A 17,831-nucleotide genomic window follows, 5' to 3' on the forward strand; every position below is an offset into this window, starting at 1 on the left:
TAACAGTGGTGTCCGTGTGATGCAAGCAGCTATAATGAAACAGTTGTCGCTATAACAGTTTCATTGCAAAGATACGTAAAGGTAAAACAGTTGCGGATCGTTAATGGTAAATAGATATGACAACCAAAAACAAAACATTTATAGGATTATTAAATTGAAATGAAAAATAGAAGTCAAACGAATATTTAAACGTTATAACAATATGTATTTACTTATTGTGTTTAAACCTGACGTGATGTCACCCTGGCGTGACACGAGTATAAATGTTTTTTATGATAGCTTCGAAAAGGATTTCAAAGATAATGACTAAAACACGCAGCGATTCCTAGTACAAGAAGAGTACCGCTATTAAGACCACATTGAACACTGTAAATTGCAATTTTTCAAGATTGCATGGTCCCAAAGTATTGAATAAAGAACAAAATACCCTGTTAATTATGAAGTCCGACATGCTATTAAGACCAAGCTGAAAGTAGCGGAACTTTACTGTAGTTTTATGTGCCTTCGTGGAAAATGATCCAGTCATCGATATTCGGTCCACTTCCTCATGTCCAACAGAAAGATATTCATTTCGTGCTTTGAACTATTCTGAAGATTTTAGTCATAGTTATGTCATAAATATCGAATAGGGACTTGTAAAACCAGTTCTTTAACTTGCATTATTGCTTCGCAAGAATGGACCTGTAAAAATGCTTTCAAATTAGTTAAAAGGAAGGTATTTTGAAAAAAAATCTGATTTTGTCTTATAAACAAAAAAAAACAACATTGAATGTGATACATAACCCATCACAGTATCCAATAACAGACGGACGAAAAGATTTGAGTATAGCCTATACCACTTGCGACTGGGTATAATACATAAGAACCTCCAATAACTAAAGGCAGTGGCTAGTCGTACAGTCCCGTACGGCTAGACAAGAGGCTAACCGTACGGCCCCGTACGGCTAGACAATAGGCTAGCCTTACGGCGCTGTACGTATTATAGCCTTTCCTATTGAGATTGTCTAGCCGTACGGCTTATAAAGTATAGAATTGTCATTTAGTGCTGTTAATCAGTAATATGCAGCAAAGACAAATAAGCGCCCGAGCCGATTGTGACGAAGATATTTCGTACATATTTTCCTAAAATAAGGCTAGTATTCCACCAATCCGCATCCGTATCCGCGTCAGTATCCGCAAAATCGTTATACGGACGCTATATTCCATTTATCCGCAAACGGATGCGGACGAGATACGGACGGCATTTAGCACGATGAGAGTAGCTGTCATCTAAAAAATAAACTGAAAATCTATCGAATTCGTGAAAAAATACCCGGAATTATACAACCAACGCAGTTCTGCATATCGTGACTCTGATTATACTTTAAAGTTTAAATGTATGGAAAATCATAGCCAAGGCACTAAAAGAAGATGTTTCAGGTATTTACCATTTGTATCCTTTTACGGACAGAACGATGATTTGTACCTTATATCTACTTAAATTCACGCTTAGCAGCTTGTCCTTCATTATAATTATCTCAATAATTATAATTTTTAGTTTTATCCATATACAAAAATAAAGATACGTTCGACGTATGCGGATAAATGGAATATAGCGTCCGTATATTTTGCGGATACGGATACATTTACAGATAGATGGAATAGTAGCCCAAGAATGCTCACTTGAGCGTTCTATTGCGGACGCCTATTCGCGTGCGGATACGGATGAATGGAATAAGTGCAGTGCATTTCTACTTGTTTTATTTTTTGCGGATGCGGATATGCGGTTGCGGACAGATGGAATAGTAGCCTATAACTGAAGCATTCGTATTTTAGTTAGTGTTCGTGTGGCGAATAAATGGTTGCAGGAATTTATCAAAGCGCTGACGTCACTGTAGGTGTTCGTTGTTGTATAAGTTTAGACGCAACTCAGTTTAAAAAATTATGTTATAGCTTTTTATATTGCAAGTTTTGAATGGACACAATCCATTCAAAATTATAAAGAGTGTGTCTTAAAGCACAGGTTCAGATGTTTTTTTTTTAAATCATTAATAAAAAATAAATTTTTAGCTTCGTTTTGGGAAAACAGGGCTAAATGCTTATGCATACATTGTCATCCCAGTACAAGAGACCCTTTAAACATTATAAAATAAGACATGTCGTCCTTGTTTAGCGTGTTTGCATTGCACAAGCTTATCAGTATGCACAGGCTTATCTTATTTGACATGCATTAAGCCCTGTTTTCTCTGAAAGCTGCCAGTATGTGCAGATTTTCAATGATAAACACTAGACTGGCCAATATCGTCTTACAAGCTGTTAAACTCTATTACTCATATACACCAACTGCAGTGCACCAGTGAGTTGTGGACTATAAACAGGCAAATGTGGTGGTTATCTTTCCTAGCAGACGCTAGTAGAATGTGTAGTCTGCTGCAACGGACAGTGGTTGTCTTTCCATGTCATAGTTAAAGGGATCTTTTCACGGTTTGGTAAATTGACAAAATTGAAAATAGTTGTTTCAGATTCGCAAATTTTCGTTTTAGTTATGATATTTGTGAGGAATCAGTATTACTGAACATTAACCATGGTCTAATATAGCCATTATATGCATCTTTTCACGATTTAAAAACCTAAAAATTATAGAGCGTTGCAACGCGAAACGATTGAATAATTTGGAGAGTTCTGTTGTTATCGTTTAAATTTGTGAAACTACGAAGATTGCTTATATCAGGTATAGAATACACCTCTCATGTATGCTTGGCAGGATAGCTCATTAGGCTAAAGCGTTTTTTACTCCAGGATTCCGGGGGTCACTGGTTCGAGCCCTTGTACGGGCTACTTTTTTCCATTTTTAAATTTTATTTTTGATTTTTTTTCTGGAGCGTTAAAAATCCAATGTTTACATTCATCAATATAAAGCATCTAATGACAAACTTCAAAACATGTCAAATCTGTGAAAAGGCCCCTTTAAGGCTTCTACGCACATACCGATTTGCAAAAACATTAGCGTTAGCTGACGCTCACACTAAAAATGAACCGTTAAACTAAATTTAGATTCACATCGTACATGCACGATTTACATGCTGGCGAATTCGACTGTACATACATTTTCGATTTCAGAATTTAATATCTGGCTTATTTTGCATATATCGACACATGTTCTTCTTAACTTTTATTTAAGTTTATGTTCAAATATATGTTTAATAAGTTGTTTTTTTTTTATACACATTTTATGTAAATTAATAAATATTTGAAAAAATCGTATAATCTCGCTTTAAAAATTCGTCATCTTTCACGGCTTCCTTTCATGTCATACGGTTGCTTATTTGATTCATTAATTAGTCGACGTTCCTAAGGCGTGAAAAACCTGTATTAAAGAGTTGCGGCATCGATATTTTGAAATTTAATGACGACAGCCGTCAAAGTTACGTTCTAGAAATTGACTTACACACACATAATTTAAATCGGTTTCTAATTTGATTCTTTAATAAGACGACTTTCCTATGTAAGGAGTGAAAACTGTTTTAATTAGTTGCGGCATCGATATTATGAAATTCAATGACGGCCAAGGTACTTCTCAGAAATGGAGTCACACAAATAATTTAATTGTCGTTCAGACAATGGATAAATATATGGTTTCATACAGGCAATTTATCAGTTCACTGAAAATGGTTGTCTTTAACTTAGACAATATCCATAGGAAAGGCTATACGTACAGAGCCGTACGGCAAACCTATTGTCTACCCGTACGGGGCCGTGCGGCTAGCCTCTTGTCTAGCCGTACGACTAGCCACTGTAAAATGTATAGTTATTTCATTTTCATTTTACAAATGTCTTTAAAAATATATTTAAATTTTCTCTATCATGGAAGTGTCATTTATTCATACAACACATGACAAATTATAACAACAATATATGTTAAAATTATCTGACCCTTGTCAGACGTTTTATTATGAAACTAATAAATGATATGCATGATTGTCAGATTGTGAAATGCTCAATTCAAGTATTATATAAGAGATAAATGGTGACGGACCCATGACAAACAAATAATTGGAGATAGTAGTAACAATCCATCATAAGTTGCAGTACGAACTAAATGATTATCATGAAAATAAAAACTGATTTAACAAGCAAATTCGTTGAATTGATATCCCCCGCCATTATACTTCTGGATACAAGTTATGGCTCTGGACACACAAAAAAAGCATTTTTTTCAAATACAAAGGGTCATAACTCCGCTATTAATCAAGGATGTACAATGCCATTTGGCGTGCATCATCCTCTTATCCATATATATATACTCGTACCAAGTTTCAATGAAATCTGCTAAAGCACTTCCAAGATATGGTTCCGGACACAAAAGTGCCGGACGGACAGACGGAAAGACGGACAATGCCAAATTAATATCCCTCCGCTGTTGGCGGGGGATCACAAAAATTAAGCAAAATTAATTACATACACAACAAGATGCGTTTGTGAAACCCAATGCCCCGTATATAACGTTTGACCTTGAAGGATGACCTTGACCCTTCACCACTCAAAATGTGCAGCTCCATGAGATACACATGCATGTCAAATATAAAATTGCTAGCTTCAATATTGCAGAAGTAACATAACATGAGCAATTTTGACCCATATATTTGACCTTGAAGGATGACCTTGACCTTTCACCACTCAAAATGTGCAGCTCTATGAGATACATATGCATGCCAAATATCAAGTTGCTATCTTCAATAGTGCAAACGTATTCATAAAATAAGCGATTTGGGCCACATATATTTAACCTCTGACCTTGAAGGATGACTTTGACCTTTCAACACTCAAAATTTGCAGCTCCATGAGATACACATGCATGCCAAATTTCAAGTTGCTATCTTCAATATTGCAAAAGTATTAATAAAATAAGCGATTTGGGCCACATATATTTGACCTCTGACCTTGAAGGATGACCTTGACCTTTCACCACTCAAAATGTGCAGCTCAATGAGATACACATGCTTGGCAAATATCAAGTTGCTATCTTCAATATTGCAAAAGAATTCATAAAATGAGCGATTTTGGCCACATATATTTGACCTCTGAACTTGAAGGATGACCTTGACCTTTCACCAATGATAATGTGCAGCTTCAGGAGATGCATTTGCATGCCAAATATCAAGTTGCTACTTTCAATATTGCAAAATGTTAAAGTTGGCATAAACAGACCAACCAACCAATCAACAGACCGACAGAGCAAAAACAACATGTCCCCCACTACTATAGTGGGGGACATAAAAATAGACTGATCCTACAAGCAAACCCCATATTTACACAGAACAATGTCTGAATTGACATAAATTTGGACAAAAAACATGCATTTTCCTGGATTTGAAGCACAGACCTTTTGATTGCAAACAACAGTCTTACTTACTAAGACATTTCTGAAAATTACACGTTGCCAGCAAAGTACATTTTTAAATCAGATATGCAATGTCATGTCCTTACCAAATTGTACTAGAGCTGTTTTCACTTCGAGTTTGCAAACAGCCTTAAAATATAAACTAAACACTAGAAAAGAATCTTTAACAAGGGCTGTTTGTAAAACAAGCATGCCCCCCATATGGGCTGTCCGTTGTAGTGGCAGCCATTGTGTGAATACGTTTTTTGTCACTGTGACCTTGACCTTTGACCTAGTGACCTGAAAATCAATAGGGGTCATCTGTGAGTCACGATCAATGTACCTATGAAGTGTCATGATCCTAGGCAAAAGCGTTCTTGAGTTATCATCCGAAAATCATTTTACTATTTCGGGTCACCGTGACCTTGACCTTGTGACCTCAAAATCAATAAGGGTCATCTGTGAGTCATGATCAATCTACCTGTGAAGTTTCATGATCCTAGGCATATGCGTTCTTGAGTTATCATCTGAAAACCATTTTACTATTTCGGGTCACCGTGACCTTGACCTTTGACCTAGTGACCTCAAAATCAATAGGGGTCATCTGCAAGTCATGATCAATCTAGCCATGAAGTTTCATGATCCTAGGCGTATGAATTTTTGAGTTATCATCCGGAAACCATTTTACTATTTGGGTCACCGTGACCTTGACCTTTGACCTCAAAATCAATAGGGGTCATCTGCGAGTCATGATCAATGTACCTATGGAGTTTCATGATCCTAGGCCCAAGCGTTCTTGAGTTATCGTCTGACAACCACCTGGTGGACGGACCGACAAACTGACATACCGACAGACCGACCGACATGAGCAAAGCAATATACCCCCTCTTCTTCGAAGGGGGGCATAATGAGATAAAAGTGCACTTACAAAATCAAAGTCTTTCATTTGAAAACCAATAGACAGAATTATAACATATAAAAAGTATACAATCTTCAGTACACTGATCAACAAATTAAAACATTTTAAATCATACAATTTGCATAAAATTCAAAGCTTGATATCTCAAAAACTTATCCACAATATTGAAAGATATTAAGAATCTTACAATCTGCATCATAACTAAAGCTCAATATCTTATAAAACTGATTGACTAAACTGCAACATTTTACAAATTATTTAATCTACAAAAAATGAAAAACTTCATATTTCAAAATTCAACCGACAGCATTGACACATATTTAGAATCATACAAAGTTAAAGCTTCAAATGTCAACTTTAAATGAGTCCAAAGTACACGGACTTTAGTGAAACACTGGTAAGGGACTAAAAAGGCAGTTAACAACAAGAGCTGTGTTCGTAAAACACAATCCCCCTTACTGCGCCGCTTTGAAGCCATATATTCGACCTATGACATTGAATTATGACCTTGACCTTTCACCACTCAAAATGTGCAGCTCCATGAGATACACATGCTTGCCAAATATGAAGTTGCTATCTTCAATATTGCAAAAGTATTCATAAAATGAGCGATTTTGGCCACATATATTTGACCTCTGACCTTGACCTTTCAGAAAATTAAAATGTGCAGCTCTATGAGATACATATGCATGCCAAATATCAAGTTGCTATCTTCAATATTGCAAAAGTTATTGCAAATGTTAAAGTTGGCGTAAACAGATCAACCAACCAACCAACAGACAGGACAAAAACAATATGTCCCCCACTACTATAGTGAGGGACATAAAAATAGACTGAACCTTCAAGCAAACCCCAAATTTACATAGAACAATGTCTGAATCGCCATAAATTTGGACAAAAAACATGCATTACCCTGTATTTGAAGCACAGACCTTTTGATTGCAAACAACAGTCTTACTAAGACATTTCAGAAAATTACACGTTGCCAGCAAAGTACATTTTAAAATCAGATATGCAATGTCATGTCCTTACCAAATTGTATTAGAACTGTTTTCACTTCGAGTTTGCAAACAGCCTTAAAATATAAACTAAACACTAGAAAAGAATCTTTCAGGAGATAAAAGTGCACTTACAAAATCAAAGTCTTTCATTTTGAAAACCAATAGACAGAATTAAAACATAAAAATTATGCAATCTTCATTACACTGATCAACACCATTAAAACATTTTAAAATCATACAATTTGCATAAAACTCAAAGCTTGATATCTCAAAAACTTATCCACAATATTGAAAGATATTAAGAATCTTACAATCTGCATCATATTTAAAGCTCAATATCTTATAAAACTGATTGACGAAACTGCAACATTTTACAAATTATTTAATCTACAAAAAATGTAAAACTTCATATTTCAAAATTCAACTGACAGCATTGACACATATTTAGAATCATACAAAGTTAAAGCTTCAAATGTCAACGTGAAAAACACATCCAAGATATCATTTAAACTAATATACTGACAAAGTTTCAAGAAGATTCATAAGTCCATATAAGGAAAAATGCCCCGCCCACTGGTGGCCATGTTTTTCTTAGCAACTGGAACCAATTTCAAACTTGTCCAAATATCATTGGGACAAATCTTCTGACAAAGTGTCATGATGATCGTACAATAAATATGGCTTCTAGAGTTTTAACAGGGTTTTACTTTAGCCATATAAGGAAAAATACCACGCCCCCTTAGTGGCCATGTTTTTCCACCAACTAGAACCATTTTTGAACTCATCCAAGATATCATTAGGACAAATCATCTGACCAAGTTTCATAATAATCGGAAAATAAATGTGGCCTACAGAGTGTTTACAATGTTTTAGTAAAGCATGATACATAACCATATTAGGAAAAATGCCCCGCCCCCTGGTGGCCATGTTTTTTAAGCAAACGAAACTATTTTTGAACTAATCCAAGATATCATTAGGACAAATCTTCTGACCAAGTTTCATGAAGATAAGAAAATAAATGTGGCCTATAGAGTGTTAACAAAGTTTTACTATAGCCATATAAGGTAAAATGCCCCACCCCCTGGCGGACATGTTTTTCAACCAACCAGCATCATTTTTTAACTTGTCTACGATATTTTTTGGGATGAATATTCTGACCAAGTTTCATGAAGATCGGAAAATAAATGTGGCCTCAAGAGTGTTAACAAGATTTTACTATAGCCATATATAGCCATATAAGGAAAAATGCCCCGCCCTTTGGCAGCCATGTTTTTCAAGCAAACGTAACCATTTTCAGCTCGTCTAAGATATCATTGAGACCAAACTTCTGACCAAATTTCATGAAGAATGGACAATAAATGTGGCCTCCAGAGTGTTAGCAATGTTTAACTAAAGACATAAGGAAAACTCCCCCGCCCCTTGGCGGCCATGTTTTTTCACTGATCTGGACCATTTTCAAACTCGTCCAAAATATAAATAAAACCAATGTTTTGACCAAGTTTCATGATGATTAGGCAAACATTTTGACTTCTAAAGTGTTCACAAGGTTTCTCTATAGCCATATAAGGAAAACTGCCCCGCCCCTGGCGGCCATGTTTTTCAACGGACCGGAACCAATTTTTAACTAAACCAAAATATCATTTAGACAAACATTTTGACAAAGTTACATGAAGATTGGACTTCTACAGTGTTCACAAGTTTTTTTGTTGTTTTTTTGACCTAGTGACCTAATTTTTGACCCAGCATGACCCAGTTTCGAACTCAGTCGAGGTATCAATGTGACAAATGTTCTGCAAAATTTCATGAAGATCAGACAATAAATGTGGCATCTAGAGTGTTCACAAGGCAAAATGTTGACGACATACAACGCACAACGGACAAAAGGCAATCACAAAAGCTCACCATGAGCATGTTGCACTCAGGTGAGCTCAAAAGTTATGGCCAATTTTAAAGTTTTCAGACGGACGGACAGAAGCAATATATTTAACATTTAACCTTGAAGGATTACCTTGACCTTCACTTTTCACCACTCAATATGTGCAGCTTCACAAGATGCACATGCATGCCAACTGGAGCTTTGTCACAGACGTGACATATACCCCCACATAACGCATTGACACAGACTATTTTGTATGCTGTCTTCACAAAACAAGATAATACAATTTATGGCGATTTTTTAAGAATCATTATGCCATTATCATTTATAGCCATTTTTACCTTTGAACTCTTGAATTGTTTCACATGACAAGCCTTCCAATGACTTTGAACAAAATTGATGTACAGAGTCATTTTAAAATCTTACAATGAATGACATATTTATGGCCCAGACAAGATAATTTATTGCCATTTTTGACCTTTGAACTAAAACTACAACTTTGAGTTTGAAGATATCGACGTAATTCTTTCGCGCGACACACTGTCAAATGATGGTGAACAAAAGAGCCAACGATTTTAAATCGCACAATAAACAACATAGTTATTGCCCAGACAAGCTCAATTATGGCCATTTTTTACCTTTAAACTCAAATTGTGCCCTTGTTCTTGGAAATATCGACGTAATTCTTTCGCCCGACACACTGTTCAATGATGGTGAACAAATGTGCCAAATGATTTTAAAATCTCACAATAAAAAACAAAGCTATGGCCCGGACAAGCATTTGACCTTTGAACTCCCAAGTGTGACCTTGACCTTTGAGATATTGACGTAATTTCTTTTAACGCGACACACCGTTCCATGATGGTGAACAAATGTACCGAGTCATTTAAAAATGTAACGATAAATAACATAGCTATGGTCCGTACAAACTTACAGTTTAAAACATACTAAGTGACCCCATGACCTAGTTTTTGACCTGGCATGACCCATATTCAAACTTGATCTAGACATTATCTACATACAACTACTGACCAAGTTTGGTGAAGATCGGATGAAATATCGGGACAGACCGACAAACGTGACTCCTATATAGCCCCCATTACCAATTGTAATAGGGGTATAAATATCAAGTTGCTATGTTCAATATTGAAAAAGTTATGGCCATATAAGTTTTCGGCCAGATGGACAGACTGACTGACTGACGGACAGTTCAACTGCTATATGCCACCCTACCAGGGGCATAAACATATTCCACAGTTCAACAATTCTTTTTCCATTTTTGTTTTTCCATAATAATGTTATGGACCCTTGCCCTTATCTGGGCCACTGTTCTTCCGGTAAGTATTTTTAGGGACCCCATTATTTTTGAGCCAGATGGCATTTTTTTTTCTCTTAATTCATCTCTAAAAAAGTTCATGAAACATATGTTCTCTTCGCTGGCCCACTTTCGTTTCATTCCTTTTCTTGTCCCTGTCCCTAAAACAAGAATAGATATAAAAAATAAAATAGCAATGAGTATCATGTCAGTGTTTTTTTCAGTTTTGGGGAAAAGGGGTCGGGTCCCCTGAGAGGGGGATAATTCACGTGTAAAAGGGGAAATTTCAATGCTAAGCAAGTAACATACAAAATCAAGTTGTAACACCATAATTCACCATACACAGAGAGAAAAACATTATTCCAACTTTTTTTGTCATCAACATGTTATGTTTATGTTCAAAGATCAACATTTTTTGGCTTTTCTGTGAATTATTTAAACGAGGTATTGATTAAAATTGAACTACACTTCCAAGAGGGGAAATTTTCAAATATTTTTGGGAAAAATATACACTCTAAGCAGCAAACTCATTTGTTCAGTGACTGTAAGCCCTTTATTTTGTTGACTTTTCTACTGAATTGATCCTTGCACACAAAGTATCAACATAAGTCAGTGTTCTGCCGTGGATGCGCCCTTGTGTTATTGTCGCAAAAAACAAATATTTGTCCCCACCCGTTTTCTGTATATGGGTCCGCGGGCGCACATGAATTAGAAATAAAAACTAATCGATTCAATTTGTAAGTCGGTAAAGTAATCGAGTGAATGTGTAACCAGAACAAACTATTTCATTGGACATGACGTCATTTCGCAGCCAATGGTTAATTTATTTAATATTAACACTCTATTTCATTGGTAAGTTGAGATTATAACAACCAATCAGATATCAAGGAAATTTCCGAACCTATCAAAATGGCTTAAAGTGACAGGCCAAAGAAAACAAAATCCATTTTTTTTTTTCCTCCGGCAAGTAAAATTAGAAAATATGACAATAATATTAACAACCCAACAGAGTCTTCCCAAGTCCCAACATCGTTTAGCAATTACGAAAAAAGTCTGCCCCTAAACGTACATTCCAAGAAAATTGGCTTCAAAAATGTCCTTGGTCACTGTTTGACAACAACAAAATGACATGCAGATTGTGCATAAAGCAAAAAAGAAAACGCCTTTACTATCGGTATTTCTAATTATCGAACAAGTACTTTGACATGCGGAGTCCAATGACCATAAATTTTTTCAAAGTTTTGTAAATATGTTGACAACTGTTTGACAGTGTTAAAAAGTTTTTTGAATGTTCCAGTTTTAATAACAATGTTACAACCTGACTGTAAGAAGTTTAAGCACGTTTAAAAGTTCAAGTTAAAGGTTATTAGTTTCCACACATTTAATTCTGCTACAAAAATATTTCTGTGTCCCCATATTTTTTCTTTTTGTCCCCACTTTTGTAATCCTAAAGGGTCCCCAACAGTAAAATTTCACAGCAGAACACTGCAAGTGATACAATGATTGAATATTGTAGAGCAAGGTTTTCCTGATAAAAATGCACAAAACCTGAACATGTTAGGAGGTAAAATGAACTAACTGAAACTGTTTTAACACCAGTTTAAACCAATTTTTCACACATATAAGAACTGACAGTTCGCAGAACTATCATTTCTTGGAAGAACAAGTACTAAACATTAACTTTCATAGCAAACTGCCTACTTTGTACTTTACAAGGACTTTTACAAGCACATTGTTGTAACCCTGTAGATCACAGAGGAGGTCGTCTAGAGCATCACACTTGACTTGGACTACTCATTTACTTTAATACAGTCATGACATAAGACTCTGTCACATAATGATAGAAAATGCAGAGAAACCCGTCTTCAAATTTAGTTCATACCTTGAGGATTTGGCTGCCTCATTTCATCATGGGTCAGACTGGCTGGCCCTTCACTGGCAGCAGTTGACATGGACTCTGAAAGAACCAAAGTGAAACCTGTAGATTGCATATGATCAGCACAGTCAACACTGGCATGTTGTATCATGAGAGGCTCTGACTCCTGTACAGATTCTAGACTGTGGGTGTCTTCAACAGTTGCCTCAATGACTGTAAACATATAATGTCAACAGTGGGGGTCTTGTATGTCTATTATCCATTGGTGGATCTTGCTGAAATCTATAGAAAACATGCATGCCCCCCATATGGGCTGTCCGTTGTAGTGGCAGCCATTGTGTGAATACGTTTTTTGTCACTGTGACCTTGACCTTTGACCTAGTGACCTGATAATCAATAGGGGTCATCTGCAAGTCACGATCAATGTACCTATGAAGTGTCATGATCCTAGGCAAAAGCGTTCTTGAGTTATCATCGGAAAATCATTTTACTATTTCGGGTCACCGTGACCTTGACCTTTTGACCTCAAAATCAATAGGGGTCATCTGCAAGTCATGATCAATGTACCTATGATGTTTCATGATCCTAGGCCCAAGCGTTCTTGAGTAATCGTATGACAACCACCTGGTGGACAGACGGACCGATCGACATGAGCAAAGCAATATACCCCCTCTTCTTCGAAGGGTGGCATAAATATATATTGGCTTGGACAACAGAAAATTGTACTAGAATATATAGTCTACAGTTGGGTCATGTCTTTATCATCAATAGATGGGCCTTTATTATATGACAACAGAAATACCATGGGTCAGACTGGCTGGCTCTTCACTTGGCTCCCTCCTATCATGGGTCAGACTGGCTGGCTCTTCACTTGGCTCCCTCCTATCATGGGTCAGACTGCCTGGCTCTTCACTGTCAGCAGTTGACATGGACTCTGAAAGAACCAAAGTGAAACCTGTAGATTGCATATGATCAGCACAGTCAACACTGGCATGTTGTATCATGAGAGGCTCCGACTCCTGTATAGATTCTAGACTGTGGGTGTCTTCAACAGTTGCCTCAATGCCTGTAAACATATAATGTCAACAGTGGGGTCTTGTATGTCTATTATCCATTGGTGGGTCTTGCTGAAATCTATAGAAAACATGCATGCCCCCCATATGGGCTGTCCGTTGTAGTGGCAGCCGTTGTGTGAATACGTTTTTTGTCACTGTGACCTTGACCTTTGACCTAGTGACCTGAAAATCAATAGGGGTCATCTGCGAGTTACGATCGATGTACTTATGAAGTGTCATGATCCTAGGCAAAAGCGTTCTTGAGTTATCATCCGAAAATCATTTTACTATTTCGGGTCACCGTGACCTTGACCTTTGACCTTGTGACCTCAAAATCAATAGGGGTCATCTGCGAGTCATGATCAATCTACCTATGAAGTTTCATGATCCTAGGCATATGCTTTCTTGAGTTATCATCCGAAAACCATTTTACTATTTCGGGTCACCGTGACCTTGACCTTTGACCTAGTGACATCAAAATCAATAGGGGTCATCTGCGAGTAATGATCAATCTACCCATGAAGTTTATGATCCTAGCCGTATGCGTTCTTGAGTTATCATCCGGAAACCATTTTACTATTTCGGGTCACCGTGACCTTGACCTTTGACCTCAAAATCTATAGGGGTCATCTGCGAGTAATGATCAATCTACCCATGAAGTTTCATGATCCTAGGCGTATGCGTTCTTGAGTTATCATCCAGAAACCATTTTACTATTTCGGGTCACTGTGACCTTGACCTTTGACCTAGTGACCTCAAAATCAATAGGGGTCATCTGCGAGTCATGATCAATCTACTGACAAATTGTACTAGAATATATAGTCTACAGTTGGGTCATGTCTTTATCATCAATAGGTGGGCCTTTATTCTATGATAACAGAAATACCATGGGTCAGACTGGCTGGCTCTTCACTTGGCTTCCTCCTATCATGGCTCAGACTGGCTGGCTCTTCACTTGGCTCCCTCCTATCATGGGTCAGACTGCCTGGCTCTTCACTGTCAGCAGTTGACATGGACTCTGAAAGAACCAAAGTGAAACCTGTAGATTGCATTCGATCAGCACAGTTAACACTGGCCTGTTGTATCATGAGAGGCTCTGACTCCTGTATAGTTGCCTCAATGCCTGTAAGCATATAATGTCAACAGTGGGGTCTTGTATGTCTATTATCCATTGGTGGGTCTTGCTGAAATCTATAGAAACAAGGGCTGTTTGTAAAACATGCATGCCCCACATATGGGCTGTCCGTTGTACTGGCAGCCATTGTGTGAATACGACTTTTGTCACTGTGACCTTGACCTTTGACCTAGTGACCTGAAAATCAATAGGGGTCATCTGCAAGTCACGATCAATGTACCTATGAAGTGTCATGATCCTAGGCAAAAGCGTTCTTGAGTTATCATTCGAAAATCATTTGACTATTTCGGGTCACTGTGACCTTGACCTTTGACCATGTGACCTCAAAATCTATAGGGTTCATCTACGAGTCATGATCAATCTACCATGAAGTTTCATGATCCTAGGCGTATGCGTTCTTGAGTTATAATCCGGAAACCATTTTACAATATCGATCACCGTGACCTTGACCTAGTGACCTCAAAATCAATAGGGGTCATCTGCAAGTCATGATCAATGTACCTATGATGTTTCATGATCCTAGGCCCAAGCGTTCTTGAGTTATCGTATGACAACCACCTGGTGGACGGACGGACCGATCGACATGAGCAAAGCAATATACCCCCTCTTCTTCGAAGGGTGGCATAAATATATATTGGCTTGGACAACAGAAAATTGTACTAGAATATATAGTCTACAGTTGGGTCATGTCTTTATCATCAATAGGTGGGCCTTTATTATGAACGTCTCGATGAGGTACTGATGTAGAAGAAAATCAATACATACATTAGAGACCCGAACAAATTCATGAGCCACATTCTGGGTCGTAACGTAACAAGGGCCGTAACGGTAAAGATTTTAATTACATTTGTACTTAGCAGAGTTCCGAAGTACAGTCTATTACAAGATAAATCTGAGCCGATTTTAAAAAACGTATAGCAAATTTTGTAATTAATGACGACCTGCTCCATGAAGTTTACTTTCAGTTTAGAGCCGCCGTGATCAGTAACATTTTTGTGTTTTGCATCCGATTTGAATGTTCTCCAAAAAATATAATAATAAATTCACATGTCTACTCAATAGCTATGTATTTAAGAACACATTTCGCGAGAATTTCTCACGAAAAATGACATGTACAATGTTTAAATCAAAGTTTTAAGCTGTGATTAAGTTTCAAAAACACCCAATGCGCCCTTTTTAAGAGAATCTCCGTGCAAAATGCCCTTTTTTCAAGTCATGCGCCATGCCCCTCTGCCTTTCTAGATGAAACACTACAAGCTAACTCCAATATAACCCCCTAAACTTCGTTTGTGGGGGTATAATAAAATCATTCTCAAAAGTTAAATAATATCTTTTGTAGTTGTAGATTATTCGGGTATTAATCCTCTCATTTCACAAATAAACTGTTCATAACAGATGAGATGGCAAGCATAAATGCCTTAATGAACACAAAATATTTTGCATGTTGTCTTCACAAAAAACAGCCCAAACCATGCTCAATGTTAAAAACGCACTAAGTGACCCCGTGACCTAGTTTTTGATCCGGCATGACCCATATTCACACTTCACCTAGGTATCCTCTAGATACAACATCTGACCGAAGATCGGATGAATACAACTTGAATTAGAGAGCGGACACTTAATACAGACGGACCGACCGACAGACCAACAGACAAGTTTGGTGAAGATTAGATGAAAACAACTTGAATTAGAGGGTGGACACTTAATACGAACCGACCGACAAGTTCACTCCTATATACATCCCTAAACTTTGTTTGTGGGGGTATAATTGCATTTATACCTTGAGGATTTGGCTCCCTTCTATCATGGCTCAGACTGGCTGGCTCTTCACTTGGCTCCCTCCTATCATGGGTCACACTGCCTGGCTCTTCACTGTCAGCAGTTGACATGGACTCTGAAAGAACCAAAGTGAAACCTGTAGATTGCATTTGATCAGCACAGTTAACACTGGCCTGTTGTATCATAAGAGGCTCTGACTCCTGTATAGTTGCCTCAATGCCTGTAAGCATATAATGTCAACAGTGGGGTCTTGTATGTCTATTATCCATTGGTGGGTCTTGCTGAAATCTATAGAAACAAGGGCTGTTTGTAAAACATGCATGCCCCACATATGGGCTGTCCGTTGTACTGGCAGCCATTGGTGTGAATACGACTTTGTCACTGTGACCTTGACCTTTGACCTAGTGACCTGAAAATCAATAGGGGTCATCTGCAAGTCACGATCAATGTACCTATGAAGTGTCATGATCCTAGGCAAAAGCGTTCTTGAGGTTATCATTCGAAAATCATTTGACTATTTCGGGTCACTGTGACCTTGACCTTTTCTTGAGTTATAATCCGGAAACCATTTTACAATTTCGATCACCGTGACCTTGACCTAGTGACCTCAAAATCAATAGGGGTCATCTGCAAGTCATGATCAATGTACCTATGATGTTTTCATGATCCTAGGCCCAAGCGTTCTTGAGTTATCGTATGACAACCCACCTGGTGGACGGACGGACCGATCGACATGAGCAAAGCAATATACCCCCTCTTCTTCGAAGGGTGGCATAAATATATATTGGCTTGGACAACAGAAAATTGTACTAGAATATATAGTCTACAGTTGGGTCATGTCTTTATCATCAATAGGTGGGCCTTTATTATATGATAATAGAAATACCATGGGTCAGACTGGCTGGCTCTTCACTTGGCTCCCTTCTATCATGGGTCAGACTGGCTGGCTCTTCACTTGGCTCCCTCCTATCATGGGTCAGACTGCCTGGCTCTTCACTGTCAGCAGTTGACATGGACTCTGAAAGAACCAAAGTGAAACCTGTAGATTGCATTTGATAAGCACAGTTAACACTGGCCTGTTGTATCATGAGAGGCTCTGACTCCTGTATAGTTGCCTCAATGCCTGTAAGCATATAATGTCAACAGTGGGGTCTTGTATGTCTATTATCCATTGGTGGGTCTTGCTGAAATCTATAGAAACAAGGGCTGTTTGTTAAAACATGCATGCCCCACATATGGGCTGTCCGTTGTACTGGCAGCCATTGTGTGAATACGACTTTTGTCACTGTGACCTCGACCTTTGACCTAGTGACCTGAAAATCAATAGGGGTCATCTGCAAGTCACGATCAATGTACCTATGAAGTGTCATGATCCTAGGCAAAAGCGTTCTTGAGTTATCATTCGAAAATCATTTGACTATTTCGGGTCACTGTGACCTTGACCTTGTGACCTCAAAATCACTAGGGTCATCTGCGAGTCGTGATCATCTACCTATGAATTTTCATGAATCCTAGG

General features: G+C 37.8%; 3 protein-coding genes across 6 annotated transcripts in view; 2 read left to right on the forward strand and 1 right to left on the reverse strand.

Annotated features, from left to right (window-relative positions):
* Window positions 1-17,831, forward strand: part of LOC127860418 (nascent polypeptide-associated complex subunit alpha-like) — a 415,045-nt gene that overhangs the window by 313,296 nt on the left and 83,918 nt on the right. The gene's annotated exons all lie outside the window — the stretch shown is intronic.
* LOC127860412 (uncharacterized) overlaps window positions 1-17,831 on the forward strand; it is a 395,662-nt gene that overhangs the window by 258,921 nt on the left and 118,910 nt on the right. The gene's annotated exons all lie outside the window — the stretch shown is intronic.
* On the reverse strand, window positions 3,898-17,357 carry LOC127860416 (cell surface glycoprotein 1-like). 4 transcript variants are annotated; one of them, XM_052398487.1, is made up of 7 exons: window positions 17,202-17,357; window positions 16,317-16,430; window positions 14,288-14,419; window positions 13,149-13,280; window positions 12,353-12,427; window positions 5,079-10,631; window positions 3,898-4,932 (listed from the first exon to the last, which is right to left on the reverse strand). In XM_052398487.1, the coding sequence occupies exons 1-6, from the start codon at window positions 17,326-17,328 to the stop codon at window positions 10,414-10,416; spliced, it is 798 nt and encodes a 265-aa protein (XP_052254447.1). In that variant the 5' UTR covers window positions 17,329-17,357; the 3' UTR covers window positions 3,898-4,932; window positions 5,079-10,413. The 4 variants fall into 4 exon arrangements, with proteins under 4 accessions (XP_052254447.1, XP_052254448.1, XP_052254449.1 ...); XM_052398488.1 differs by lacking the exon at window positions 16,317-16,430; XM_052398489.1 differs by lacking the exon at window positions 14,288-14,419.

The sequence above is a fragment of the Dreissena polymorpha genome, chromosome 15 (genome assembly GCF_020536995.1).
Source record: "Dreissena polymorpha isolate Duluth1 chromosome 15, UMN_Dpol_1.0, whole genome shotgun sequence".
In the NCBI taxonomy this organism is placed as follows: Eukaryota; Metazoa; Mollusca; class Bivalvia; order Myida; family Dreissenidae; genus Dreissena; species Dreissena polymorpha.